General features: G+C 42.8%; 1 protein-coding gene across 3 annotated transcripts in view; it reads left to right on the top strand.

The window, feature by feature from the left end:
* ENOX1 (ecto-NOX disulfide-thiol exchanger 1) overlaps positions 1-27,652 on the top strand; it is a 2,037,207-nt gene that overhangs the window by 1,901,174 nt on the left and 108,381 nt on the right. For all 3 annotated transcript variants that reach the window (XM_085621817.1, XM_085621818.1, XM_085621816.1), the window contains 2 exons: positions 14,963-15,070; positions 21,723-21,767. In XM_085621817.1, the coding sequence (XP_085477943.1) occupies positions 14,963-15,070; positions 21,723-21,767 (153 nt within the window). The remainder of the gene's footprint in view (positions 1-14,962; positions 15,071-21,722; positions 21,768-27,652) is intronic.

Below are 27,652 nucleotides of genomic sequence, written 5' to 3'. Positions count from 1 at the left end.
TTTTCTTGATTTGCAGAGCTATAAATATTTGTTGTTCAGCCCGAGGTACTCTTCTGGGTCAATGTGGCCTTTCCACATATATATTTGTTACCATTACCATTAGAAAATATTTGTCGAGGGCTATTTCAGTCTGAAATCTAGACTATTTGTTTCACCATTTTAACCCCTCAAGCTCCCCGCTCAGTTTGTCTTGGATTCTTAGCGCCAAGACACCCTCGGGTATTAGCGCGCTTTAGAAATTAAAATTCATTCATTCGATAAGTCTCTTTGTGCTAAGTGTCACCCAGTCCAATCTAAGTAGAAACTGCGCAAAATCAACCATCTACCTGTTGCTTGTCAACAACCACATGTTTAATGTTTTGTGAAAACTGAGGAGGGTGGGAGCATTAACATTAGTTTAAGAGACCCTACTACATCAGTTGAATCCGGAGTTGCAGGCTGTGGCAGTACTCCTGGATGCAGCTAAGGCCTTCGACTCTGTCGAATGGCCTTATCTGTTTGCGATATTACGAGCGATAGGCCTACCGCCCAGGCTCATCGATTGGATCGCCCTATTATATAACAAACCCACTGCCCGGGTCAAGGTAAATATGCATATATCGGATACACTGGAAATACAACGTGGTACCAGACAGGGCTGCCCGCTGTCCCCCATACTTTTCTCCATTGCATTGGAACCGCTAGCTTGTAAAATACATCAGAACTATGCGCATGCGGCATTGCGATTCAGTCAGAGACCCATTATCAAATCATTATACGCGGATGACATGGTACTATACCTGCGTAACCCGGAAGAAACTCTCTCACCAATACTGCGGGAGTATATAAAATATGGTCGCATCTCGGGACTACTAATTAACTGGAGTAAATCAGCTGTAATGCCACTAACGGCAAACACTAAGGTGCCGCAAATGGAATTTCCCCTTGTTTGGCATGACGACCCGATTAAATACCTAGGGATCTGGGTGCACCGAGATGCGGAATTAGTATTGAGGTATAATTATGGAGCCACAATAGACCGCCAAGAAACACAAATAACCAGGTGGATCGCACTGCCTTTATCATTAGCTGACAGAATATCATTAATAAAGATGGTACTGTTACCCAAACTATTATATCTTTTCATTAACATACCAATAAAACCACCAGCCCAATATTTAAACGGATACGATCTAATCTCAGCAGGTTGATATGGGCCGGGAAGCAGGCTCGCATCAGTCTTCGCACCATGTCTCTTCCGTATGAGACGGGATGTTTTGCAGTCTCAGATATCCATTTATACTATTTATGCGCACAGGCACAATACGTACACTATTGGTATCACCCGGTGAGATATCTGCCACACTTAGCAGTGGAAGAAGGGGATGCAGATCCAATACCACTATCTAGCATAGTTACACACACTCAACATCACCTATCACTGCGAGAAATAAACACAGTGCGGACGACATCGAAAGCCTGGCACGACATTAGCCAAAAAGCGGGCAAAACCCCGATATATGCCCCAAATCTGCCACTGGCTCATCACCCCGAACTATCAGTAACACAAGAAAAAAATAGCATGAAGATCCTAGAACAAATGGGGATAACACGGATGGGTGATCTGTACCAGGATGGCCTTTTCATCTCCTTAGATGACCTGTCTTCTATTAGCAATCAGACTTTGCTATTCAGATTTATTTATCACAGATTGAGGGCAGCCATAAGGGAACTGTACTCCACATTTCCAGTGGAGCCCCCAACGCTAAAGCCATTGCAGACGTTGATAGCCACGCCCACTCATACTAACATTATATCAAGACTATATAAGCTTATTCAAGCGGAAATTGGGACATAAACACATAAGGCCCGGACAGCTGGAACAAACTTTTAGACTCCCCCCTGACGGATGAAGACTGGGCGCCATGCTGTGCACTAATTGCGCTTCTTACACCTAGCGGCAATCTCCGCATTATCCACTACAAGTATATTCATCAAGCCTACTACACTCCAGCCAAATTACATAAATATGGGCTACAGGACGATGGGTGATGTAAGAGATGTGGGGCTGATCAGGCGGACTTCGCACACCTAGCATGGAATTGTGATAAGATAAAAAATATTGGGAACTTGTGACTAACCATTTGGGTATGTTGATCTCCTGTACATTAGTATGCACACCACAGTTATGTTTATTGGGGTTGAATATACCTGTGAAATCGACGAAAAAGAAATTAACCGCCATACTGCTGCTCTTGGCAAAACGTAGGGTGGCAATGAACTGGGACAGTAAACTAACCCCCACAGTGGCGAATTGGATACAAGATGCTGCATACTGCAGAGACAATTTTGTATATGCTGAGGAACTGCCAACTATGTCGAAATCATCAGATATATGGGAGCCACTTACAGTATACCTGCGTGACCACCCTAACTTACTCCAAGAGAATCACTGACTTGACTCTTGCATTGTATATATGATTTTTATGTGCTGATGACCGCTCCACTGTGCGTTATTGGGTAATGTGTTTTATAGATCCTTACAATGTATTATTTCTGCAAAACTGTCCTGGATGTGACGACTGTTATGATACGTTTATCCGAAAATTCAATAAAAAAAAAAAACATTAGTTTAAGAGAGCCGAGTCTGCAGCAGAGTGGGGGGGTTGTTGCAATCTCCATACACTGGTGTTGACAATGCATTGGGTAGTTGTTGGTATCAATAGCTATGCAGTGTTAGCCAAGATATGTAGAAGTAGAGATCTGTGTGGAAATACCTATTTTATCGTACATATACCCACTTGTTGACCTTTACCTACCAGAGCTACTTTTTAGGGGCTTCCCTTCCTTAGTACTCGATGGCATAGTTTCTCCAAGACGGGCATCTGAAGTATATGTTTACCTATTTTTTTTAAATCCTCCTTTCAGGGAGGAACCATGAAAGGAAAAAAGGTCCCTAGACAGCTCCTGTCATGTGCCTGTCCACGTTTGAAGATGGGTATTATCCCTTGTTTGTTTCTATTACCAGACTCCTCTCCTGATCCCAGAGGCTGCAGGAGTCGCGTGTGCCACTTTCTCGTGCTTCACCTGGCGAGTAGGACATTACAGGCGTCTTGACCTCTCCCCCTCCCTAGCGCTAGTGATGAGTTGCTGCTGGGCCCTGCACTCCAACTTCATAGCACCAGCTCACTTGTTTTAAATTTGCAACTGAGCGGCCCACTAGAGGTTGGCCCTCTAATTCCAGCAGCAGGTTTAGCTAGAGCAGCGAGGTGAGAAAACGTCAGGGAGGGAAGATTTCTCTTCCTAGTTTTATTGTATTCATTTTCACGCTTGCCTGCCGGTCAGTTTAGCAAGGTATGGGCCCGATATCTAGCTCCTGGTGCTGGATTTTCTTTCCCATGCTGGTGCTGTGCCTGGAGTGTCCCTTAGAAAAGGTGCAAGGCTTTCCTGTCCGCTTAGGTGTTTTTTGCTGTGCTACACTTTGGTTAGGGAGCAAGGAAAGTCGCCAATATTGTTTTTAAAATGTAAGTTTTCTTTTTAAATCAATAAAATAAAGAAAAGAGAGAAAAAGGAAACGTCAGAAAATGCATTTTGCTCTATATCAGTGTTTTTATTTTTTGTCTTGTTTTTATAAGACAGTCTATTGATGTAACGTTTCCCCTACTCTGGGGCTGTTTCTTTGGTCCTTGAAGTTTTTGTCTGAGACTGCTGGGGCTTGACCTTGGAATGTCACTGACCAGGTGTTCCACCAGTGATGCTGCAAGGACACCGAGGCAACTGGTTGAAATGTTGTGGGGAAAGTGGAATGGCTGTTGGAATAGGAGGAAGCATTAGACTTGAGCACATTTGCTGTCCAGAATAATAACTTAACATTGGCGATGAGGAGACCCCCACAGCATTTCACCAAGTAACCTAGGTGCTCTTGGAGCATCACTGGTGGAACACCTGGTCAATGACATTTCAAGGACAAGCCACAGCATAGACTTCTTTCTCCTATTTAAGAAACAAGATGTTACACTCCTTTTTTGTGAATACTGGAAATTTGAAGTTCATGGGCAAGCATTCTCAAAAGTGAAGGCTTCTTTTTTGACTGATGCAAGGGTTTATGGTTTACAGCATCACATAATTTGAGCATGAGATGGTGCTGGTACTGTCTTGGCTGAAGGCATGTGTGAGGGCAATTTTAAAGCACTCATAAAGGAGCTACTGTTGTCATTTTCTGACTTTGAACACATTCATCAAAGGATGGCGAGACGTCTACCCTTCTTACTCATCTTCTTTAGCTTCAGAGCATGAGGATTCTATCACCAAAGACTCCTCTGGCAAATTACTACCATTTAAAAGATTTGTGCGAAATGATTGGATACCTAAGGGAGAAACTGAGTTTTCCAGAAGGAGAGCCTGTACCAAGCACCACTTTGGTCTTTTTCGTCAGTCCCAAAAGATCCAGCTACTGCCTTCCAATTCATCAACTAATCAAAGGCTAATCAAGATGGAATGCAAAGATATTGACAAAGTTGACGTTCCCAGGTTCTTACCTCACTTCCATGACCTAGGTGTGGATACTGAAATTCCTGAAGTTGTTCAAGTGGATTTTCTAGCGACAAACTTGTCTGATAAATCTTCAGCTGTGGGGGAGGACGCTATGCCTTTAAACCCTGTGAATTGTTTCCTGAAGAAAGTTTAGGCTGGCATCAGCTTGGCCATGAGTGCAGGTACATATGTTACCTATACTTCCCAGTCTTCAGTAAAGGATTTTCAAAAGCTATCTATGACTGTTTAATATGGTGAACATCAGCTCCAGGGACTAGTGTCAGAAGATTTTAAGGACCGTAAACATCTACCAGTGCTTGAAAAATCTAATTTTAAGCCTATATTTTGACAATTCTGTCACTTTCACATGTGTTCCAGATGTTCTCTCTTCTCTTTTAAATGTCCTTATCTAAACAAACAATAACACCACAGGGATTTTAAAAACCTCCTTCCGGCTCTTCTACCTCCAATACTCCCAGGTCATGACTATACACAGAAGACAGATACTTCTCCTCTTCGAGTTGGAAAAATAATTTCTCAGTTCTACAATGTCTGACCCGAGTCTAGCTCAAAATGCTGGATTTTAAACATCATCAAAAAGGGCATAAAATAAAGTTCTGTTCCGCATTTCTATATTCCAGACTAAATACTTTTTCCATTTTGTTCCTGCTTTAAAAACAATCTGTCAGTTTTTAACTTATCATAGATTTCAAGGGTCTAAACTGCTTCATTCTCAGTATCGATTTTAAGACGGACATATTACAAATTATCTTAATAATGGTGCCTTCAATTCTTAGCATCTCTGGACCGACAGAATGCCTACCAACGCATTCAAATTCGATCAGAGGTTTCCACGCTTTGGGGTTCTGTCATTTCATTACCAGTTTGTCATTCTGCCTTTCTTACTCAAATCCTCTATGAGGGTGGTTACAAACGTTTGGCAGTTCTTCATAAGAGAGGGAGTATGGGCTGTCTTTATCCAGACAACTTGTTAGTTCTTTCATCAACCAATAGGCAGGCTTCTGAGCGCTTGTTTCATGTATGTATTCTGCTTCAAGGACAATGATGAACCAGAAATGACTCTTGATCACTCATGCTACATCAAGATATTTGGTGGGAGGTCCCTACATACACAAGAATGCTCCTCATGGAACATACACCTATCAAATAATAAGCTGGAAAATGACTCTCTGAATATCAGGGAACTTTTAGAAATCCAACTTTTCTGCCAGACCTATGGCTAGTTTCAATTGAGACGGTCTCCAGATATGCCCAGACCTGAGCATGTTGGTTAGACACGTAAAACCAGTCTTGCCATCCATGTTCCACACTCGGAATCCACCTGAGGCATATTTCGGTACAATTGCTTTTCTACAATGATATATCCGATACATAACATCTGGTGGTTTACCGCTAAAGACTCAGCAAATGTGGGGAGTGATACTCCAAACCTACTCACTCTGAGTCCATCCCAGGAAAGGAAAGGCTGGCGGTAGTTGCAGAGTCTCATCACCGTCTAGAGGGAGGCTTTGAGTGTGTGTAGAATGTACTATATAAAAGCTCTCTAACAACAAATTACATTTCCCACACAGGCCATGAATTCTCACATAGTATGTAGACGTGACAACTATCTTGACTGCCTGCTTATAACTTCCCTTGTGACCCACTGATCTATACTACACAATTGTGATACAGTGTTGCTGCAGCAAGTACTTTGTAGATCTAGGATTTCCTTTTCAAAGAACAGTTGGTTCCTTTGAAGAGGTTTGAACGACATAGGAAGTACTGAGAAGCATTCTGAAAGTCGAGTTAGTAGTGTAAATGAACTGTGAACTATTTTAAACATTTAAAATGACTTAAGGTTCATCCTGTGGCATCAGTAATTTTTAAGTCAGGGCTATATTGATATTTATTTTTGTTTAAAGTATTAGGCTAGTAATGTTTGTAAAAGTTACTAAGATAAAAATGACAGGAATTCATGCTAGCTCATTTCAGTGCAGTGGCACAATAATCAAGTGCAAACTATAACTCCTTTTCGGCAGAGTGCATAGTGACATTGTTTGAGGTAGTGTCCCCACTCATAGCGTTGTAAATATACATTTAAGATACTCATCTTAGAGTCAGAATGACGAGAGATCATATAGACGTCAGAGTGACTCTATTCACAACTGTCATACACGAAAGTGTAATAGAATACAGTGGGGAACAGTATATTAGCATAGAGTATTGTGGTGTACATTGCAATGGCTTACAGTGCAGTTGGGTGGAGTATAGTGGAGTAAGGTACAGTGGATTAGTTTAGAATCGAGTGGCATATACTGTACTAAGGTAAAACTGGAGTAGCATACTGTAAACAGCGTACACTGGAGTGGTGTAAAGTGAACAGTTAGACAGTGTAGTGGCGTAAAGTGGAGTGTGTTAATTAAAGGAAATTTTGCGTAAAAGCATGTCAAAACATGCCAATTGTTTATCTCCTAAATTTATATTGTAATATGTAAATATTGTTGGGGTCCCAAAAAGTCCTTAAATTTAATGTATTTTACATAACATTTTTTCCTTTGCGTATTTTCAAATCCGTAATTTGCATTTTGTTAAAATGTTGCTGGATTAGATATATATGCTGCGCAGATGCTTATTTTGGGTACTTTAGGTAAGTAGTGTAACTAGTTTAAAAGTTTTAAATAATTTTTACTTTGCATGATCTGTTTTTGCGATATTTCTTTCAAATATAGGTGTATTTTACTGTACTACCCCAGTATACAGTAATCAGAAATCATTGGCTGATGACTGCCTTTACAAAAGTTAAAGGCAGGCATTTAGAGCTAAGTATTTGGTTTGGTCTTTTTGCCCTATTAAAATGTTACTAAAGTGGTAATAGATATTACAAAACATTTTTCAGTTTCTTTATATTGTTTCTATAAACTGGTAAGTAGCTTGGTACTACCATGATACCCGAAAATAATGTCCTATGATTACCATTTTTGTTACTAAATTTCTCTCTATTTTTGTAGCACTTGACATGGAACTGCGTTTTTTTAAAATAGCGCAGTCATTTTTCCTAATTAACGCGCTGCTATGTACACTTTTGCAGCATATTTAAATATGTTAAGATTAGAAAATACATTTTAACATACTATTTTTATAAAATATAGTGTCTTCTAGTGTATTTCAAATTTTTCCTAATAAGTACATTCTTTGTTTTGGTACTGCAGGAATACAGCCGTACTCCATAATTGTTTTTTAAAATATATATATAATATATTTGAACTTATAAATATTTTAAATAACAAACCTAATACTTACCTACATTACAAGGCATAATGCAAAACACAGTGAAACTTGAGCTGAAAACAACATGGCTGCTTTTAACGTTTGTAATGGGAGTCATTAACCAATCAGCTAATGACTTGTCATCATAATACACCTCGGTAGTACTGCGGTACTACCTCAGCCACATATAAAAACACTTAAACGTAACAAATACTTACTCTACGTACCTACCGTACCCTACAGAATCACCTGAGCACCAAACTATATAATCCTGCCAAATTTCATACAGATCCAACTGACGGTATAAAGGTCTATGCAAAATGCACCCCCTTGACCAAACACTGAAAAACTTTCACTAGTCCAACAATGAAACAGGGCCAGTAGGTCTTCAAAGCTTCATGGACATTCGTCAAACGGGTGCACAGTTATTAAGTGACACAAATGTAAAAAATCCTCATCTATGGCCACCCTAACTATAACTACAGAGTGGCTACCACCACTCGATCGTGTGTGTGTATGTGTGTGTGTGTGTATATATATATATATGTATACATATAGATATATAGATATATTTTTTTTCACTAAAACAACAGTTTAAGAGACATTATAGTTAGGAATTGGAATACTATCTTACTTCATATTAAAGGAAACCTTAGAATTGTATTGAAAACATCAACCGAAGGTCAAAAGGATTTTATAGTTAGGGGAAAATGCAAGTTCGCACATACCATTTTGGGGAAGGACTCAGGGCACTTTCTGGGCTTGTTGACTGCTATCTCTGAAAGAGCATCAGGTGAGTGGCTGGGTATTGGGTTTGTACAATGACAGTGTACATTCGTTAACTTTAAATTTCTAGTGCTAAATCCTTATCGTTATACTCGGCCTATCTGTACCAGTGGTCAGGTTGGTCCCTTTAACATCTCTGAGAGAGAGACGTGTCCAAACCGTTTAGCAAAAAGAATCGCCGCACTCTGGGGTGTTTCTTTTTTTCTCTCCACCCCCATATCCCTCCTACAAAGAACTTGTAGGCTGGTGATTATCCACTTCTCTGCTTATAGGTCTTCTTTGGTGGAGAGTGGTGGACTAGCATCGGTGCCCTTACCTTCTAGCTTTCTCACAACCCAGGGGTATTGTGACAGTTTCAAAGGCGTTGACCAAGATAGCATTGATTCTACTCTGTTGGCTGCTTGGGTGGCTTCTTTCAGTCTCTAATGGTTATCCTGTCCCCCATGTGCATGTACCCCAGTTCCTGCATGGCATGGACTCTCTAGTCTAAACCGTGTGGGAACTGTTTTTGTCATTCGCCCTGCGGTGCCCATTTTTATAGGCACCGCAGTGGGAACGCCAAAAAAAAGCCCTTCAGAAAGGACGAAACTCCTATTCTGGTGGGCGGCCCAACCATGGGTTTGGCAGTGCAGCGGCGGGATGGACCCTGCGCCGCACCACCAAACCCTTATTCAGGGCCTTAGTGTCACTTAGATGGCTGTTCCTGCGTGGTTCCTAGTCTTGTGAAGCTGTTTGGCATTGCCCAATAGGGAGAGAAATCCTCTTTGTGCACACACTCTTTAGTACAAGTTTGGCAATCCCTTCATCTGCATTGCACCCCTGTGTGCAACCACCACACCCACAAATGCCCTTCACTGAGCCTGGCCCAACTTTGGTGATCCTCTCTGGGTGCAGTCTTCTCTTCTGCTAATTTATTTATCTTTGTACACCATCTTGTGGTGCCTCACTGGCTCGCCCTGCCATTTCAAATTTTCACCCCAGGCCTAGTGCTCCTGCTCTCAGCCAAGGTTATGTGAGTTATGGGCTCAGGTCTTTTGGCCTTCCGTCTCATCATGGCCCATTCTGTGTGTTTCCGGGTGGGAGCGGGAAGGCCTCCAATTGCACCCGGGCCCATTTGCTGGTTGTGTAAGCCCCTGTCAGCCTTCTATGCCACTTTTAGTTTTCTCGAGACGCTTCCCTTCACCTCTCTCCTGAACACATCTTCTGATCTGCACTTCTCTCACTGTATGACTTTCGGTATTAGTTCTGTTTTACCTCCACTGTGGCCTACCTTGCGTGTTCTGTGGAGTCTGAGGAAGGAGGGATATTGCAATAGTTTCAATGGGTGCACCTCGCTCCATGCCATTGTTGCTGCTCCTCCATATGCCTGGACAATTATGGACCCGGTTTCTGGCTTTTAAATCATTAGCAGAAGTCAAATGGATATCTTTCCCCCGAAGCAGAGCTTCAGGGAGTTGCGTCCTCACCATGCCTCCGTCTTGGTTTCTCAGAGCTGAGGGGACACCTATCTAGATGACCTGATGTTTGGGATCTGAAGATGGCCTTGTCTGACTGAATGCAGAGCTCTTAATGGAAGATATTTTTAAATCAATGGTTGAAAAATGACTGGGCCTTTTTTGGATTGTGCTCTATGGTCCAAGTTATTTAAATTGAATACACACCCTGACCGGAAGCCAGTGATGACTAATAATACCACCTGCCGCAGGTTGTATGACAGAAGCACGAATGAGTAAACCACGCGTGCCTCAACAATGCGGTCGCAACCACAAATGCATCTTAACCACGCATTCGTTTACCACGCATGTCTTTATAACGAATTTTGTTGTAAAGCATGATTGTTAAAGAGATATGTGTGGTAAATTACCACTACCCCGACTCCCCCCCCTCCCTGCCCTAAGCCCTAAAATCCTGCCCCCTACCTCAGCCTCCCCCACCCTGAGACATAAAGCCGACCCCACCCTGTCCTTAAAACTACCCTTACCCTAAAACCCTTCCCCCTGCCAAAAACTACCACAGCCCCAGACACCCTGCTCTGAGGCCTAAAACCTTGCCCCCTGACAAAACCTACCCGGCACCAGCCCTCCCGCCCTGATCCCTACAACTGTCCCCCTGCCCTGTGAACTGTCACATTCACCCCACCCTGATGCCTAAAACCCTGCCCCCTGCCAATACCTACCCTAACCCCAGCCCTCCCGCAATGATCCCTAAAACTGTCCCCCTCCCCTGAGTCCTAAAACCGTCCCCACCCTAAAATCTACCCCCCCCCCAAACTCGGCCCCAGCCCCACTTACCTCCTCACGTCCAAAGCTTCCTCTCCCCGCCCATCCAGACATCTAGACCCCTATGTGCCTCAACCATGCATATGCGTGGTTAAGGCAATTGCGTTGGTTCAGGCAAGCGTTGTTCTGCTTGCTGGGAAATGACACGTGTGGCTCAGCCAGCATTGTATAGTTCTGCTGCATTCTGAAGTCGCTGCAATTAACCTTTTGGTGTCGAATCTGCACCAGCTTTAGCCAGAGTGGACACCACTGTGCTAAGACTACTCACAATATGGCAACATTTCAGATTGGACCCACCACTCAGTAATCGTTAATGCATGTTTAAATCTGTACCTTCACTCCTTAGTCGTAACCGGTCATTAGATTTGCCCCATTGCTCAGCATGCCTTAATACATGTCCTTATTTGTACCATCACTTATTTAAATTAGGAGCTGTTCAAAGACAAGCCAAGAAACCAGTCCTTTCTCAACCCAAGAAAGTGCCCTGACCCTCGTGACTCCCTGGCCAACCTTCTGGAAATGTCTAAGATTTAGAACTATTAACTTACTCAGGGTGATACCAGCGCTAATAGGACACATATCTATTGAAGCTGTAACTACAGTAAACTTGATTTTATATTGCTATCCCCACAATGTTTTTTTCCTTTTGTAAGGCAGCATTTAATATTAGTACCACTTCCTTCCTACAAATCTGCCTCAGATATTTCCTGAATAATGGATTGAACGTGTTGAAGACATTGTATGTTTCGAATAAACTAAAACAATGGACCTGTCTGTTGTTAAAAAAAACTCCACAAATATAATATGTCAGTCAGACAAAACGTTTTGGCTCATGGAATAGATTTCGTCTTTGTAAAAGAAAAACACAACCAAAATTATTGTTTGTTGCTAATATTATAAAGGTACTTTACTTATAATCAATACGGTCTCACATTTTATTTCTTGCAGGGTTGTCCTAACGCTTAGTTTTCTTGGTTTGTAAATCGAAAACAATGGAAAGTGAACAGTTTAAAATAATAAGCAAACTGCACGAGTTTTCGGGAGAGGGATTGCTATAAAAATAGTGAAAGGTAACTTAGTAGCTGTAACATACAGGGTGACATTTTCTAGAAGGAGTTATTTTGTGTGTGTGCGTCTCTTCTAGCTCTTTGTTGGATTGTAGCCCACATTGTTGCTAATGCAGGCGCTGTGCAGCTGCGGGGCTGGAGAGATGCATAACGTGCAATGCCAATGGTTTGGGGAGCAAGAGAAGCGCAGGAAAGGTCAAGTTCAGAGGCTGGGGTTGGTCTGGTCCATGTCGAGGCAAAGGGAGGGGCAGAGAATATGAGTTCCAGCGGCTGAGAGCTTTAAAGAACTGCAGGAACTGTAAGGTATATGGACAGAACGGTCTTTCTTGGGTGGTGCGATTAGGGAGGGACAAGTATTGAAGCTGTCTGTTTCATTTCGTAGGATTAGAGAAGTGCACCATTGAAGCCTGGTATCAGGCATAGACGTAGATTCACCAAAATGCTGTCACTAGTGGAAGTGACATTAGAGACTCACCATTTGACCTAGTGACATCTTAGGAAATGACATCATACAATATGTGGCACTGAATCCTTCTAGGACATGACTTCATAATCATTTCCATTGCTGAAGTTAATAGCCTCTTAAGTACACAATAATATAGTAGCATCACAGTTAGTAACAAAAATAAATGTCTATTTTATATACCACCTATATTTTACATTGTATTATTACATGATAGGAATATTAAACGAGAACATTGTGCTACAAAAACTCCGAACAATAGTAGAAACCCAAATTATTGATACCACAAACCATCGTCACTGCACAGGTACCCCTAGATTTTACACCAAGAATAGAATGCACTGCTAAAATTACAGGGAGACACACAAAATAAAGTTTTAAGAACAATAGTGCTTTTGTCCACCTGTATTGAATCGTGTAGGTCATGTATTGAATGCAAACTATGTTAGTGAGTTAAGCTATACTTTATCATTGTTAATGGATTTTTATTATGATCACTTGTAAGGCAGTATCACTCCTACAAAACAAAGAGGTGAGGTTTTTATTCATACACAACATTTTCCATGTTTTCACAATAAAATTTGGTGGCAAGTTGTTTAAAAATGTTTTTTTTATTTATTTCATTTTATTTATAATGTATTCAGAAGAGGTGGCATTGCTCTACTGAATATTTCTCTTTTACAGAGCTGAAATGTCCCAGATCACAGTGGAAGCTGTGTATCTTCTTTTCATAGCACTGGTATTTGTACCACTGGGCCCCGGGCCACAAAGCTAGTTCCAAGAGTCACAAGGACGAAGTGAGGTGTCTCAGCTGCTAACCTTATATGATGTCCCTAGTATCAAGGTCTGACTGTTTCCGGGTAGCAGGGTTGTAACTATACAGTCAGTCTAAAAAGTGGGCAGTGTAAAACCGAGGTGGAAAGGCTTGAGAGGTGCAGAAACTGTAAAATGCATAAAGGAGCTCTCCCTGTGGAAGGAGGAAAGTTGCAGCCAGTATGATGGCCACACCAGAAGTAGCAGTTGTTTTCCTCATTGGAAAAGTTGCATAAGTAGGGCCAGCATGGAGGCCTGAGTGAGAGGGTTTGAAAGTGGCATGAGTCGGAGGAGCATAGTCAGAGATTGTATGCCTCTAGGAAAAAGTTAGAGAGATGCGGACAGTATAACGTCGCAACACTGAGACTATTTGTCCATAATGGTGTAGGATTAGAGAGGAGCATTTAGTACGAGACTGAGAAGAGACTGTGTGCAAAGGTAAAAGAGATACAGGTTGTGTGACATACAGAGGAAGAGCCCAGGGCCAGCTTTAGAGCTGGTGGCGCCCTGTGCGACAATCATTGTTGGCGCCCCCGCACTCTATGATCGCCTCCTTGGATTCTCTCACCACTACCAGTCAAAAGTGCCCCTCATCTCTCCAGTAATAAGTTATTTGCTAAACACAGTGTCTTCCCCGAGGTCAGAGCCCCCTCTGAGGTCAAAGGTCAGCGCCCAGTGCGACCGCACCTGTTGCACTGCCCAAAAGCCGGCCCTGGAAGAGCCTTTGCTAGATGTAGGGTAAAAGGTTTGTGCAGGAGCAGAAAAAAAAATATCTGTATAGGCCCTGTTTACTTTCTTTAGTTTCCACTCTCCTAGCACCTCAAATAGAAGGCTATTTAGGAGCAAAGGGTGGGATGTCAGTCGGAGTCGACGGGTATGAGATGTCACTTCCACTTCCCTTGGTGTTTTGTTAAATCAGAGTTGGGGGGAACTGGGAACCCGAAGCAGCCTTGGTAATTTTGTCAGATATGTCCCCCCCAACCCGCCCGGGGGCAGGTGGAGGGGTGCAAGTGTGAAACTTGTTACTGGGGGCTGATATTGCAACACTGCTGCATAACCGACCCCAGGTAACAAACCCCCGTGCTGCAGAATCGCCCCCCCACCTTTCCAGCCTCCCGGGGAAATGCCCGATGCCTGCTATGGCCAGTTTGACCCTGATCGGAGTCTGTGATCTGACATAGGATACATTGACAGAAATGCTTAATAATTACCGTAATGATTCTATTGAATGCTGTCTGGACTTTTGTTTTATTCACAAAATTAAAACATTTGTTGTCTTTTCAAGAAGAGTTTCAGACTTCTTGGCTGAACTCTGGAGGATAATGTTTCCCTGAAACACAGCGGCTTCTTGCCAGGGACTAATTATAAGAAACCGATGTTTACTGAACTATACTGGCTTTTGGCCAAAAACTAATTATGTGAAAGGGTTATGCTCGTGTGGGGTGTGCAGTTTTGTCTGAGTTGGGCTTAATCCAAAATAGTACTTAAGAAGTTATAAAACAGTCAACTCATCTGCAAAACATGTACGGCAAAGATTGTTTTAATGTGACAAGCGGTATAAACTACCCCTGCTGTACATTACTATAGCTGCTGAACAAACAGTAATAAAAGAGTCTTCACACCTGCTCAATTATTTTGTTTGGCTGAGGCACAGTCGACTGAACAGCAGCAGTCGGAATTGAAATATCTTGTGCAGTGCATCTTGTTGGAGAGTTAAGTCATTTCCACACTGAGCCATGAAACCAATCAATTATATTGTATCATTTGCACAGCAACTGCTGACTGTACAAGAAGAACTGGGTCAGAAAAACATGGAGCTCAGAAAAGCAAAGGAAGAGCAAACGAAGACACAGGCCTTACTGAAAGTCCTACGTGCACAGGTAAAGCAACTTACAGTGATGATATTAATGAATGAAATCAATAAACTAACTGATGGGTAGCAGGCCTACTGTGAGGTTAATTACCCCTGGGTAAAATCAAAGTTTATTTTTTTCTTTTACGTTATGAGGTGCCTCGTATGTATATAAAGTGACTCATTTTACTGTACTCCTCTACCCCCCCACCCCCTTCCTCCCCGCCCCGATATTGTGAAGTCTAATTTCTGGAGTAGTCTAGGCTTTCAACGAACAATGATTTAGTCTTCATTTTGGTTAAATCCCTCTATAAAATTAGGAAAGAAATGACATGTATTAATAAATGTGTTAACTAAAGTGGCTCTAGACATGCCTGTCCTTTTTACAAGTCATACAGGATGTTGAATTTATTCCTCTGCTCCAATTGGACATCAACAATAGATGTCGGGTGCATGGTGGAGATTGGAGAGTAGTGATAAACTGTCCTCTGTGTTATGCAGTCTAGCTGGTTAGTTGAGTGTTATTTGTAGTTTGTTAATTTCCTATTCGGGAGAGGTTCAAGTAACTACTGAGATCCAATTGAGACTTGACTAGTTCTTTGGTCATTTATAAGTATGGCCTCATTGCAAGTGGTCCGGAATCTTGATTTTTTTAACCTTTGCCCCTCCAAATGAACTCATAATCCAAGTATCCGTAATTCTGGTGGGGGGTTACCCCTTATCACACGTAAACCAGGGCAAGATGCCAAAAAAAGACCCAAAATTGCATGTATTACTCAAACTGCCATTTCCTGACTCTCATGTCCAAAATGAATACAAGGAAGCATTTTGCCTCAAAAATAGTGTGAAATTAGGCATGCAGACATTTTGATGAAAGTGTGGCAATCTAAACTCTGGCTTTCTCTTGCCTTTCAGTTTCCCTACTGATCAAACTTATTTTTTTAGCTTTTCATCCCACATGTTCTATTTTTGTTCACCTTTCTCACTTAATGTCAAATTACACTGTCCCTGTTCTTTAATTTTCTTTTTTCTTTTTTCCTGCCTGTCTGATTGTGTTATTTTGTTGTCCTTCTTTACCAAACTTTGTGGCCAACTCCATGTTGCATAGAGCTGAAGGCAATATTCAGAGGGGATTGCCACCTTGGTGAACAGAAATTCACTAACAATAACAAAGGTTAAAGTGACATCATAGTTAGGTGTGGTAGCAAGCATTCACATTATGTAAAAAAAAAATCCAGAAATTCAATGAAAAAACAAAGATTAAAGTGACACAAAAGGTAACAGTAAAGTACGAAGATTTTAACTTACTTTGAAAAACTCTAGAAATTCACTGAAAAAAACAAAGGTTTAAGAGCCATTATAGTTCATTATTGAAATAATACAAACATTATTGTTTAAACATAAAAAAAACAGACATTCACCAGATATTGTTAACAAAGCAAACAATAACTTGCGCCCTACCATGCACTGCTTATGACCTCACTTATTACATCACTCATGACATGTTAAATGACATATTTGATGACATTACTGATGACGTCTCAAATGACTTTGGGAATGTGTAGCAATAAGATCGTGCGTTTTTTTTATGATTTGGAGGACGGCTGTATTGTAATTTTTTTTAAAAATAAATATTGTTATTTTGTGGTAAATGGTCTCCTCTTTTCTAGCTTATAGGTGATAGAAATTAGGTTTCTGATTGGCAGAAGTATATCCCCTGTCCAAGCAGGAACCACAATCGTAGTCAGGGTACGGTAGTACACACTAGAAGTTTTCCTGTGCTCACCTTCTGCTAGCTTGGCACAGAGCAGTCAGGCTAAGCTAAAGAAGCAATGTGTGAAGTATTTATGCTTTCTCACACACACATACACACACACACACACACACACACACACACACACACACACACAGTGAAAACACCACAAACGTACTCCACAATAGTTTAGAAAAATATCCAATATTTAACTGAGTAAAACAAGATAAAAATGATAAACATCTAACATAAACAAGTCAAGATACAGATTTTGGAAAATGCAGTGCCTAGAAATCAATAGCTCCAACTGGGGCTAACTGGTTGGGCGGGACCCTGGCAAATCCAAAAGTTCAGTATGACAACGATGGAGCGCAAGCCGCATACAGTAGTCACGCAGAACCGCTGACAGTACCTTGGATGTGTTGAAGCTCAGGGATGATGCATTGTGCTAAGGAGGGGATATGTCGCAGTCGAAGGAGATGCATCCCTTCCGAAGTCGGACAATGTTGTTGGCACGTGGATGTCAGGAAGTGAGGTGGGTTGTGTCTGGGTCTGAGGACGGTGCATTGAAGTTGTTGGCGATGGGGTGTTGGGAGTAGTGGCCACATGGAGGCGCTGTGTCAGCAAGGTCGCGGCTGCGTTGTAAGTTGAATTAGTTGCATTACAGATGGCAAGCCATCTCCGCTGCTCCAGTGCTGGCAGTGTAGATGCATCAAGATTGCAGGGAAATGCACTGGTTCTGATTGATGCTTCGGTGTTGATGTGCTAGTTTCTTGGGTTGCAGCACCAAAAACTCACTTCAGAGGGCCCAGGACTGAATTTGGCACCACTTGGCAGAGTAGGACTCACAGCAGAGTGCTGGTAGCAAGAGGCAGGTGTGGTCTTTGATATACCTGAGACTTTAGAAACAGGAGGCAAGCCCAACAAGCCCTTGGAGAACCTTTAAAGATGCAGGATGTAGAGAGTCAAGTCCAGTTCTCTCACTTCCAGGCAAGAAGCAGCAGGCAGCCAGCCAACACAGTAAAGCAAGCAGCAAAGTGGCAGTCCTTCCTGGCAGCACAACAGCTCATCTTCCTGGTAGAATGTCTTCAGTACCAGAAGTATTCTGAATGTATGGTGTCAAAGGTCCAGTACTTATACCTATTTTAGCCTTTGAAGTAGGGAGACTTCAAAGAAAGGTCTTTGTAGTGCACAAGACCCTGTCTTTCCTTGCCCTGGCTCCATACACACTACAGTGGAGTATGCAACTCTTTGTGTGAGGAGAGGCTCAGCCCCATTCAGGTGCAAGTGTCAGCTCCTTCCTCTCATTTAGCTCAGAAAGACCCAACAGCTTGGTGATGGGCCATCAGGATATGCAGGGCACACCTCATCTCCCTTTGGGTATGACTGTCTAGAGGGAATGCGCAAAACCCTCTGTCACCAACCAAGATGTAGATTCCAGAGACAAGCAGAGGCACAGAATAGTTAGAGTAAGAAAATGCCAGCTGTTCCACGCATTAACAGAAGTTAATATCCTCATTAATTACCCTTAAGGCTTACTGGTGGCACACACAAACAGTATTGAGATTAATATGGATTAACTGATCCTTTCTAATGAGTAATTAACTTGCTTCTGTGTGAACTATTTTTATTTTTGGACATGCAATTTTTAACTGTATTGTTCTTACATTGATTTTTTTTTTTTTTTAGGTTAATGGAAAGTGGAATATTTTGAATTTGAAATTTAAACTAGGAAATATAATTGGTGTTATAAGGTTAGCCTGTTCATTATATAAAGCAGATCTGGTATAGTAGTATGATTTCCAGGTATTTAAACATATGTTTTGAATTGTGATATTCAAATTTCAGGGTTTTTTGGTGAACTTTTGGGTTAGTTTTTAAGAGATAGTTTGCTGTTGGTTCCTGCATCTGTATGTGTACTTATTTCCATATTACTGCTAGATTGTGATATCTTTAAAGTACTTCTTAAATGTAATGTTTCTATCCATTTTAAGTGAAACCAGGTGTGTGTGTGTGTGTGTGTGCGTGTGTGTGTGTGTGTATGTTGTATGTGTGTCCTAAAATACTTCAATTTCAGGTATAAAGAAAATTAGCCCTGCACCTACACCTCCAGCCCCAAACTCGCATTTTAAGTCAGTGGTACCCTGCAGGAAGTCTACTTCAACAATGAACAAATAGCCAGTCAAAGCTTCATAGAACTATCATACTACAGTATTTGTTCCCACAAACATTCTATTTCTTTATTTTTGATTCTTTTCAACATTATTTGTATATTTGAATATTCAACTAGCCCAATATCCAAAATAGCTCAAACTGCTGAATGGAATTACATCAAATTTGGCAAAAAGGTAGCTCTTGGTTCAGAAAGCGCCCTATTTTTAAAATGGTGTAAATCCGTTTGGTAGTTCCTGAGAAATTAAAAAAAGAAAACCTCCAGAGCACAAGCTGAGTTCTGATTGGCTGCCAACACTTGGCTCGGCTGTTGGCAGCCATCTTTGCGACTCTGTGGAACCGAGTCTCAAGAAAACAGTAAAATAAAAGCGAAAAACAAGAAAAGGGGGCAGGGTAGAAATGCCCTGACCCCCTAGGCCTGCTCAATGGTCCCACAAGGACCCCCATGGCCAAAAATAGCATTTTTGTTTAATAATTTCAGCCGAATTTGTGCTGGGTGCGCAAATCCGGCAGAAATTATATATTTTTTAAAACGCTGTCTCCCGCGCTTCATTTGTTTCAAGCCCCCAGGTGGGCCAGGTCCCAGGGGCAATTGTTAATTATGGTGTGGGGGCCCGTGGGGGCCCCCACAGCCCCGGAGACCGCCACCTCGCAGGGGCTTTGTTTATCATATGTGGGGGGCATGCGGCCCCCGCAGCCCCGGGGACCGCCACCTCCCTGGGGCTTTTTCATAAAAAAATGCTTGGGGGGGCTCCTGCCCCCCCCCACGCTTCCCTGCGGACTGCCACCTCCCCAGAGCAATCCCAATTATGTGGGGGGGCCTCACGGGCCCCCCAAGTCACAGGGAACGCCAACTCCCTGGGGCATTTAATTATTTGGGGGAGTGTCTTGCTGCCCCCCCCAAGCTCGGGGACCACCACCTCCCTGGGGCTACCTGATTTAAATGTGGGGGCTACGCGGCCCCCCCACAGCCCCGGGGACCGCCATTTCCCCAGGGCTATATTGAAAATTAAAGTGTGGGGGGCTCGATCCCCCCACACTGCCCCGGGGACCACCACCTTCCGGGGGCACTAATTATTTACAAAGGTGGTTCGTTACGGGCCCCGGCGACCACCACCTCCCCGGGGCACTAAAAATGCTGGGAGGGGAGCCGCACGGACCCCCTCCTCGAACCCTTGATGGGCCTGGGGACCACCACCCCCCAGGGTCCCGGCTCCTACAATATCTCGCTTCCAAAAACCAAAGCAGATTGCTTTTGCACAAGGGGAGCTGAATGTCAGCAGCTCCCCTTGTGCAAAAGCAATGCCAGCTCCCGCAGGAGGCGGGGGGCCGGCAGGACTGTGGGGGCATTGGGGCTCCCCCCACTGTCCCCAACGGAGAGGCCAGGCCCCGGGGGAGGGGGTCCTCGGGCCAGAAGTGGCCTGGGAGGGGGGCCACTCGGCCCCTCCCCTTTTTTTAATAAAAAAATAAAAATAAAAAATAAGTCCGGCCCCGGGGGATGGGGTCCCCGGGGCCATAATTGGCCTGAGGAGGGGGGCCACGCGGCCCCCTCCAAAAAAATGAATTAAAAAAAGGAAGGCTGGCCAGGCCCCGGGGGATGGGTTCCCCTTGGCCATAATTGGCCTCTGGATGGTGGCCACGCGGTCCCCCTCCCCAATTTTTTTAAAAATAAAATCAAGGCTGCCAGGCTCTGCGGGATGGGGTCCCCGGGGCCAAAAGTGTCCCAGGGAAGGGGGGCTACGCAGCCCCCTTTCCATAAAAAGGGAAACAATTAAAAAGAAAAATGAAACCGGCAACTCGCCAGAGGCCCCACCCCCTCCTTACATGACTCTGCAAATGCGCCCTCTGGCGAGTTCTAAGTTGGGGAATTAAGTCCCCTTGAGTACTGAGGGTCCCTGGGGGCCAACTAGCCCACCAGGTACCACCAGTAAGCGCCACACAGCTGGATTGCTGAGAGTGGTCCGAGGCAACGCCCCTTTTTACAGCACTCTGCAAGTGCGCCTGTTGGCTCACTGCAGGTGAAGCGATGCAGTCCACTTGTGTCCTGAGGACCTCAGGACACAAGTGGACCTCATCCCTTGAGGGATGGACTAACAAAAGGACTAACAAAAAGCACAATCTGTATAACAACATCTACCTGTCTACCAAATTTTGTGTAATTCCATCTAGCAGTTCGGGCCGTAGGTTTGACAACTCGTTCCTATGGGAATTAACATTACAAACACACCCTTATTTTGCACCCCTATTTCTTGGGCCCCACTGCACGTATAACTTTCCATGATACACAGAACCTTTTTGATAAATTTCATGAACATTGGTCAAACTACGCCAAAGTTATAGTCAAGTCAAAAAATGCTTTTCCTATGGAAACTATGTCCTAACTATAACTACCTACTGGTAACCTCCAGTAGGTGATATATATGTATTTCTGACACATTTTATGTTCTGCCAAAAAACAAATAAAGATTAAATGATCTGGAGGCCATTACGTATTGGCTAACTGATGTGGAAATGCAATGGCAAATTATTATTTAAATATATATAGTCCAATTCACATTGTACCCTACCTTTGTGTGCACTCTATAAGTTTCTATATTATCAATTTAGTGTTTGTAATTTTTAACCTTATTGTTATGTAGTAAAACACTGAGCATCTACTTTTTTGGGCACTAAGAAACCGTGAATAGACTCAAGAATGGAAAGTTAACGTATAAAGCTATATAATACAATGCTTACTTTCCTTTAAACACTGCAGGGAGATGGAGCCCACGAGACGTTCAACCATGATGGTCACACACATGTATGTATCACAGTATTCATGCCTTGTTTTCATGTTAAATGTATACTTGTAAAGCTGATTGGAAATGAATGGGTATGTGTTATAAATATAACAGAAAATATATAGACATGTGTATTTTCTTTGTATTACCTGTTCATGTTTTAAGACCCTGAAATAGAAGCAGAGTGGTTCATATGCTTAGTTTTGGTATCATACCATAGTCTGCAAAAGATAAATGGCTCAAGTCAAATGAATGTGGATTGTTCATTATTGGTCTGGAGTACTGCTTCTCTGTATTGTTGGTCCTCTCAATTCGAAATTGCTCTCTTTCATTTGTGTGCAAATATTTGAGCACATTGAACATATTATATCTAAATGGGGTGTGCGAAATTTGTCATATTGCTGTGTGTCCTGCATTATTATTTTGCTGTTGTAGAATAAAATCAGCAGTGGCAATTCCACATGGAGGGTTTACAACGTGTACTCAAAAAGACATCCCTACTCAAATTCTTTTTAAAGGATAACATCTATTTATTCTCTATTTTAATCCTCAACACTTAAGTGTGGGCAGAGCTTAGTATATACATATAAACAATGATGGGCCTCATACAGAGTACATTTATATTCAATGTGCCTGGACACCGGGAGCCAGAGGAGGGATCATAGATCAGAAGTGATGAGGTTGTGCCTTCATAGAGATAATAGCAACCATGCTGCTATATTCTTAAGTCTCTGCAGTATGTGTTAAAGGTTTTTTGGGAATCCTAAGAACAAAAGGTGTGATAATGCCAGTGCAAACTCTGTGAGAGAAAGGCAGCAGGGAAAAGTACTACTTTAACAATTTAATGTTTGCTGTCACTGTCACCGGAGATACCAGTGAGAATGAAAGTTTTTAGTAAACCAAAGGACAGGCTTAGAAAGATCTCCTATGGAACTAATCCATTGGATAGGCATCTGTTTTATAGAGTTTGCTTACATCTAGCTAATAATGTGAGCAAGACAGTGTTTACATTTTTAGTTTGGAAATCTTGAAGCAAGCTTGAACATCATTTTTGGAGCTCCAGTTGACGTATAAAAGTGAATTCCATAACCTCGGAATAACGTGTATGAGGCTAAAGATATACATTTAAAACAGTGATTAAAGTGCTGACCCTATAGGAATCCTGAGTGTGTAAAATACACTTTTGCACTTTAAGGAAATATTGTGGTTACTTGTAAATGAGAAGTCTGGCAAGACCGAATCCAAAAAAGTGGTAAAAGAAAGAGTGGAGAGTTCAGTATAGTTCTATTTTGGTTGGTGCTTGAAGCAGGTCTCCTGAGAAGAAGTCACTTCCTCTGACTAGCTGGTAAAATCTGTAAGTAGAAAGGGTAAGCCGGTTTGTTAAAGCACATGCCATGATCACACCGAAAATGGACCAGATTGGTGTTGTTAAACTTCCTTCTTCAGCTAAAAGACCTCTCAGAGCTGAAGAGCAGCCCAAGCCCTTACTAAATGCAGCATTGTGTTTGTGTACTTTATTTTCATTGAAAGAATGTACAACTAAAACCCCTAATTGCTGGGAGAGGACTATCTCAGCAATTGTTACCTTAGGTTTCCTCAATCCTTCCTTTATTTTATCACAGTATTTTCGTCAGGTAGTCAATTTGAAGATGCATTATCAATTTGTGTAGGTTTGGCTTCACAAACCATGGATTGATAGGATTTTACTTGCTTTAGGAGTGCAATTCTATCACATTCTAAGTAAAATTAGCAGCATGCTATTTTTATCATCTTTGCCCAGCTTTTCATTCTTTTTAGGCCGCCAGAATAAACTAGCCACTTGTCTTGAGGGCTGCATTCATTCAGTCATTGTTCCAGCATAACCTTGACACCCACTGCCTTAATATCTAATGGTTATGCTGGTATAACACTACCCCTCCTTAACACATTGTAAAGAGACCAGTTTAGTTTATTAGATCACATGGTTTTTAAGGCATTCATCAAACAAATAAAATATATTCAATATCAGGACAAAAGAAGAGAAGCGCAATTTACAAAGAATACTCAGTTACTAAAGCACATTTAAAGTCACACGTTAAAACCCTAATTTGTGAAAACTTTTGTTTATCTTCCATTTAAATTAGCAGATGTATTACATTATTGCTTGTTTTTATTTAACTTCAACATATGTGTAGCTATATATATCTTGTATGCTTCTCTGTGTTGATGAGGTCTATCCTTAACACTTTAGATGCATGCTGGTCATAAAATGGCTTCTACTGGTCTAACAATTGCCTTGGCAAGGGATGTGAACCTCTCCTTAGATTTTATTGGTGGCTCTGGCATAAGGATAACATTCTTGACATGTTTTGCGCATTCTGACATATTTGTGGCTATCTTTGGTGTCATTGACAGCCTCGCATAAGAGTCCAATCCTTGGCAAATTGTTGGATCCAGCTAAACTTTTCCCCACTGAAGCTGATGTTGCACTAAGGGTGATTTTGCACTTCAAAGGACTGTCAACCACATGTGATATCACATGAATGCACACCTTTTACACTTAATTTTCCATCTTAGTTCGGCATTTTCTTTTGTTATTTTTCACCTAAATACCACAGCACACTCAATGTATTTTCGTGCCTAAATGTTTTTTTACATCTGATATTGCACGAGTGATTTTGCATCTAAATGTGATTCGTGCTTCGTAGGCTTTGATTCTGCTGAAACCGGCTGGGCTCTTACTCTGCCATTACTCCACGGCTGCTGAGGACGCTATGCTGCTGTAGAGGGAAGTTGTTTTTAATTGGACTTTCATCATACTCGGGACTGCGAGGACCAGGTTGCCCGGCGATAACTCACCTGCCCCACCTGGCTCCTCTTCCCGGCTCCTCCCCCACCAGCTACTTTACGCCTCGCGGCCCCCGCTTCGCGGGAGCCGCTCGTAGGCTTTGATTCTGCTGAAACCGGCTGGGCTCTTACTCTGACATTACTCCACGGCTGCTGAGGACGCTATGCTGCTGTAGAGGGAAGTTGTTTTTAATTGGACTTTCATCATACTCGGGACTGCGAGGACCAGGTTGCCCGGCGATAACTCACCTGCCCCACCTGGCTCCTCTTCCCGGCTCCTCCCCCTCTCGCTCTCTCCTTTATTAGGAAGGCCCCGTCTACATGCGTCAGCGGGACGCGCGCGGTACGTAGCCCGGGGCGAAGACCGGGCAAAGAGCGGGCCGTTTGAGGCCGTTCGAGACGGACGAGATCGGGCTCGGGCCGTCCCCCTTGGGCCTCAATCCCCCGCTCCCGTTCATACAGCTTGACAGCTTGCCTGCCTATCCGGATAATGACTTTGAGAGAGACAAGAAGCAAGACCTTGCTGGCTGCGGGGAAGCCTCAAGGTACTTTGGATACTTATTTTGCAAAGGCTGGTTCCCTGTTGATTGATGAAATCACTACATTAGAACGTCGTATTTCTCAAGAAATTGACTGGGTACGGAGATCATCTATGGGCCCCCTTGCACATGCAATTTCCCCTGAACAATGCCTGGAATGTACATCGTTGGCAGTTGGGGTCAGGGGAATTGATGATACGCCTCCCACATTAGGCTTGATTGGGTCTATTGTACCCGATATTGATTGCGATATCTCGGCCCCGGTAGACTTTAGTATAATATCTTTACCTCGACCAGAGCCCCCTCCATCCCAAATTGCTCCCGTTAGTACTATGCCAGCCTCAAAGGGAACTACCACTGGGGCACATCAGCCTATGTTGCTAAGACAGGGAGAGAGAGAGGGAGCCATCCCAAAAAGTAAGAGGAAGGTCCAGAGCTCTTGTGGAAGAAAGCCGAAAACTACTAAGGATTTCTCCTTGAATGAGGGAAAGAAAAAAGCCAAACAAAATTATAGGCAAACAGTGACACCACATAAAGGGATAACACCCCCACACCCATCAAGGCAGAAATCCCCCAGCATTAATATAAATTCTGGGGAGGACGAAATCACTCTCCTTGACATTCGCACCTTGTTGAGGACAATGCTCAAACCTTTGGAGGAGCGATTAATAAAGATGGAAATCTCCCTAACTAATATTGAAAAGGGAATCCTACATCAGTCAGTCGCCCACACGAAAAATAGTCAGTTATTAGGAACAGGCCTGAGCATTAGTGGTGAGATGACTAAAATGGCCCCCCCAGTTAAAGAAAGGGCCCCTGTGACTAACCCTGTACAAATACAACTCCCTCCATCACATTCTAATCATCTACCCCCAGATCATGCAGCAAATACAAACACACAGGAGAAACTGTCTGCGATTGAAATTAAGGCCCAGAACAATGGCAATGACAACAAACATAGGATAGCCAACTTACCACCGGAGGCAAGTCCGTATACAATTATCTTGGCAGGCATTCCCGAATTAAATCAATTCTCGCGGGAACCTGTGGAAGCACTCAAAAATAAGGTCATTAATTGGCTTTCCACAAATAGACCCCTCCCTGATGGAATAAATAGTGAAGTCCTAATGGTAAGAAGAGTTCCATGGCTTGGCGGTACCAGGAAATCTATCGCCGGGGACTGTGTTTTGTTCAATTTTAGGGACCCTTTGACTGTTTCTTATATATGTAATTGGCCTTACTGCGACAAGGGGACCTCCATCCAAGCCCTACCATTATCCTTTTTTTATCCACCTCCAACACAAGAGCAGGATGAGGAAGGTTGGGAATTAGTACAGAGAAGAAGGGGTAAATGGGGAAATAGAGAAAGTAGGATCCCCTACCCAACCAGAAGACAACACTATGACTATCTCCCCATCCATAATAGATACAGCAATCTAGATATGGTCGACTGACTGAGTAAGATGGCAAATGAGGAGGTGAGCGGTCATTACGGTCCACAGGTCATTAAAACTTGTTTACCCAGCCCTAGAGTGAAAGTTAATCTCGAGGAGAATTACACCATTGGCGAGTTAGTCACTGGGCTCGCTCTTTCCCCAATTATTAGAAGTAAGGCTGAGGCCCACCAAGACAGTAATATATTAACCAATACATCATTGAGGTCGCAACCAAGTAGGGGTTTGCTTCCAAACGCACCAAAAAAAAGTGCTATTACCTCTTCACTGAAGTTACTTTCCTGGAATGTGGCGGGTTTATCTAACAAATTGTATTGCCCGGAATGGAATTTATACATCCAGGGTAAAGACATATGCCTCTTCCAGGAAACTTGGGCACGCCAAGAGTTAACACACACTGGTTACGCCTCATTTTCTATAAATGCGAAATGGGGTGGTAAGGGACGTCCCTCGGGAGGACTTGCTATTTGGGTGGCTACTGACCTGGGATGTGGGCCTACTCTACTGCCATCTAGTAGGGAGGATATTCTTGTTGTTTTGCTCGAATGGCCCAATTCAATCAAGCTCATGTTGGTAAATGTCTATTCCAGACCAACAAACATTACCCAAGAGTCTCGTACCATCGAGGAGCTTGCTGACATTATAAGTGAAATCCCCGATGGAACCCCCTTCTTAATTGGAGGTGATTTAAATTGCCATTATGAGCCGCTTTTTGGCTCACTGGACGGATAAGCTTTAGAAGAGGATGCGCTTTGGTCCATACCCCCACTGGAGGCACCGGGCCCAAAAACCTGGACACCTTTGGCTGTCCAAATTACATCTTTAACTTTAAAATATGGACTCCGGGCCTGCAATGGTAGGATAAAATCTGACATTCCCTCAAAAAATACATATAATAGAGGGGGTCGAGAATCAAAATTAGATTATATTCTTGTTCCCTTGGCCTTGTGGTCACTTATCAATGACTTTCGGGTAATCCCGAGGGCGGATAGTGACCACAATGCTTTGGAAATGGAATATAACCTTCCTGATTATGATGCTAGGAGGATACTGAGGCCACCACCCACGAGGGGATTAGCCCTCACG

The sequence above is a fragment of the Triturus cristatus genome, chromosome 8, assembly GCF_964204655.1.
Source record: "Triturus cristatus chromosome 8, aTriCri1.1, whole genome shotgun sequence".
NCBI classification, from domain to species: Eukaryota; Metazoa; Chordata; class Amphibia; order Caudata; family Salamandridae; genus Triturus; species Triturus cristatus.
Note: the sequence above shows the minus strand (reverse complement) of the source record. Positions and strands in the feature narration are given on the sequence as shown.